Source organism: Helobdella robusta (assembly GCF_000326865.2).
Source record: "Helobdella robusta unplaced genomic scaffold HELROscaffold_74, whole genome shotgun sequence".
In the NCBI taxonomy this organism is placed as follows: Eukaryota; Metazoa; Annelida; class Clitellata; order Rhynchobdellida; family Glossiphoniidae; genus Helobdella; species Helobdella robusta.
Window position 1 is genome coordinate 156,517 of NW_008705420.1, and position 2,928 is coordinate 159,444.

Sequence of the window (2,928 nt, forward strand, 5' to 3'; positions counted from 1 at the left end):
CCATCATCATCACAGTGCAGGCACACACGCACGCACACACACACACACGTACAAGTGGCACGTAGAGACAAACAGACAAACAAACAAAAAAAAAACAGACATCTCGGGCGCAACCCGTTCGTATGCGACTGCAGCATGAAGTGGCTCTTCCTCTACCTTCACCTCCACCCCATCGAGACCAGCAGGGCCAAGTGTTTCGGCCCCAAGAACATGAGGAAGAAAGTGATCTCCAAGATTAACAAGGATCACCTACACTGCCCAGGTTGTGGTGATGATGATGATGATGGTGGTGTTGATGATGATGACTATGAGGACAACGGAGACGTCATTAAAGCGATGCATGGAAGGAAGGTGGAGATGGAGAGTTATTGGCCATCTGACTTCTTGTGTGCACAAAAATTATTTCATATGAAATATTTTTCTTTTTAAAACGTGTATCTGTGCATGCGTGTGTGTGTGCGTGAGTGTGTGAGTGTGTTTGTATGCGTGTTGCGGTGTGTATTCATTTTTTATTCATCCAGCCATCCATTCATCCGATAGATATACATTAAAACATTTAACTGGAACGTCCAATCGATCCATCCATCAATCCGTCAATTACTCTTGTTACAATTCATTCATCTATCAGTCTATCAGTTCATTCATCCATCTATTCATCTATTCATTCATTCGTTCGTTCATTTATCAACTCATTCATTCATTCATTCAACCATCCATCTATCATCAGCGTATAGCATCATCTTGTATATACAAATTCCTGCTGCTGTTTATCTTATGGTCAGTTTTCTCCATGATGCAACCTTCACTATCTCTCTTTCCCTCTCTCTCCATCTCTCTCTCTCTCTTTCTCTCTCCTGAAGAATAGATAAAAAAGAGACGGATGGATGGATGAATGGATTTAGAAACATAATTTTTGCGAAGACGTCAAACTGTGCAAGTTATTCTGCCATCAGTGAAATCAGCATCATATTTCTTATCGTCATTAACACCGTCATCATCATCACCATCGTCACCATCATCATCATCTTCTTCTTCATCACCATCATCACAATCCTCGCTCGTTCACTTGTGTTCAATCAATCGCCTTCGAGGATTGCATTGAATCATGCTGCCACTTGCACTCCTGCCTTCCACCATACTACCCTCCTTCATTAAAATACTGCACATCTGTACACTCCACACACACACACACACACACACACACACACACACACACACGCACAAAACATGCAAACATACACACAAACACACATACATTCATACATATTTGTTTGTGTATTTAATGTTTGTTTACTTGTATAACATGTTATATCAATTATACCAACAAAACTATCAACAACAACAACAACAACAACAGCGCTTGCAGCAATTAAACTCGTGAGATCAAATGAATGTTTTATAATGTAATATTTAATGTTAATGTCTGCTTGTATCTCTACATGCTTCCAGCATAACTTAACGTAATTTACAGGCTGGTTAATTGCCACCAGCCAATCAATAAATATCACACAGACCAGCATGATTTTAATCTTAATCGTCATCTCGCATATCCCGTAATTAAAGTGAAATAATTACGAAACTAATTGCTGTACGAAAGAGAATAATTGCACTGGCACACGGTACCGTACGTCCTACTTGCTGCTGGCTGGCTGAACATTCGGAGCTATGATATATGTTCAATGCATGTCTCCTTATAATAATAATTATAATAATAATTATATAATTATGATACTCCCCTCGTCATAATATGGCGCTTATTAAGTTAATAAAATTCACGACGTGCGTGAGGGCCTACATTTCATCGGATTCATAATCTTTTTTATTACGTTAATTAAACTGCGATGAAAGTCTTATCTTCTCATCATCTTCGTAACACAACCAACAACATCATCTTCTTCATCTTCATCATCGTCGTCGTCATCGTCCAGACCACACCACTTTGAGAACACGACAATTTGACAACAAGCAGACGTTGAATGCAATTCTATTAATATGGTTATTTCCATCCGTTCGTCTATCCATTCATCCGATTATTCATTCATTCGCTCATTCATTCATTCCTTTATTCCTCCATTCGTTCATTCATTCTTTTTTCAGACCCTCATTCAACTAACCAGCCGGCCAATGGTTGCGCTTGCAATTGTGTCAAGTAATTGTTTGACCTCCACATTTTCTTCCTTTCCTCTCATGCGCACACAAATTTGCATCATCACCATCGTCATTTTGTGATGATCGTTCATCATCGTCACCTGTATCATCTGCATCTGCTTCATCACAACATGATAACTTTAACAAATGTTCAACAAGCGACATCTATTGTGATATCTTACTTAATTCATGGGCGATACGTCAGCAGCAGCAGCAGACAGACAGACAGACAGACAATTACACAAACAGGCAGACAGACGGACAGACAGACGGACAGGCAGACAGACAAACAGACAGACAGACAAACAGACAGGCAGACAGACAGACAGTACTAACAATGCTTTCTTGTTACATTTTTCCAACGAACCTGAACGGTAAACACGCAATCCTCCTTAAAAGCAGGCCTGCATAAACACAGACATGCAGACGAACGCAGAAATACTTAAACAAACAAACTCAGAAAAATAACTGCAAATATTAGGAAGAAAAGAAAGAACGAGATAAAAAAAGATAATTAGAGAGAGAGAGATAGATAGATAGAGAGAGAGAGAAAGAGAGAGAGAGAAAGAGAGAGAGAGAGAATAACGGAGAGAAACATGGAAAGGACAGATTTTAGACAATGTACATTTGCCTAAGTGCTATTAAAATAATTAAGGACTTGTCGCTATCGTTGCAATAATATCGTCGATGATGATGATGATGATGACGACGACGACGACTATGATGATGGCGAAAAAAATGTCAAAAGAAATAATTTTAACGAAAGATGATGATGATGTC

The 2,928-nt window shown here is 39.1% G+C and overlaps 1 protein-coding gene across 1 annotated transcript in view; it reads left to right on the plus strand.

Moving 5' to 3' along the window:
• The window catches only part of HELRODRAFT_103882 (hypothetical protein), a gene marked incomplete at its 3' end in the record, with an annotated part of 19,733 nt that overhangs the window by 7,192 nt on the left and 9,613 nt on the right, over positions 1 to 2,928 (plus strand). The window contains exon 14 of the mRNA XM_009031434.1: positions 21 to 286. Within this exon, the coding sequence (XP_009029682.1) occupies positions 21 to 286 (266 nt within the window). The remainder of the gene's footprint in view (positions 1 to 20; positions 287 to 2,928) is intronic.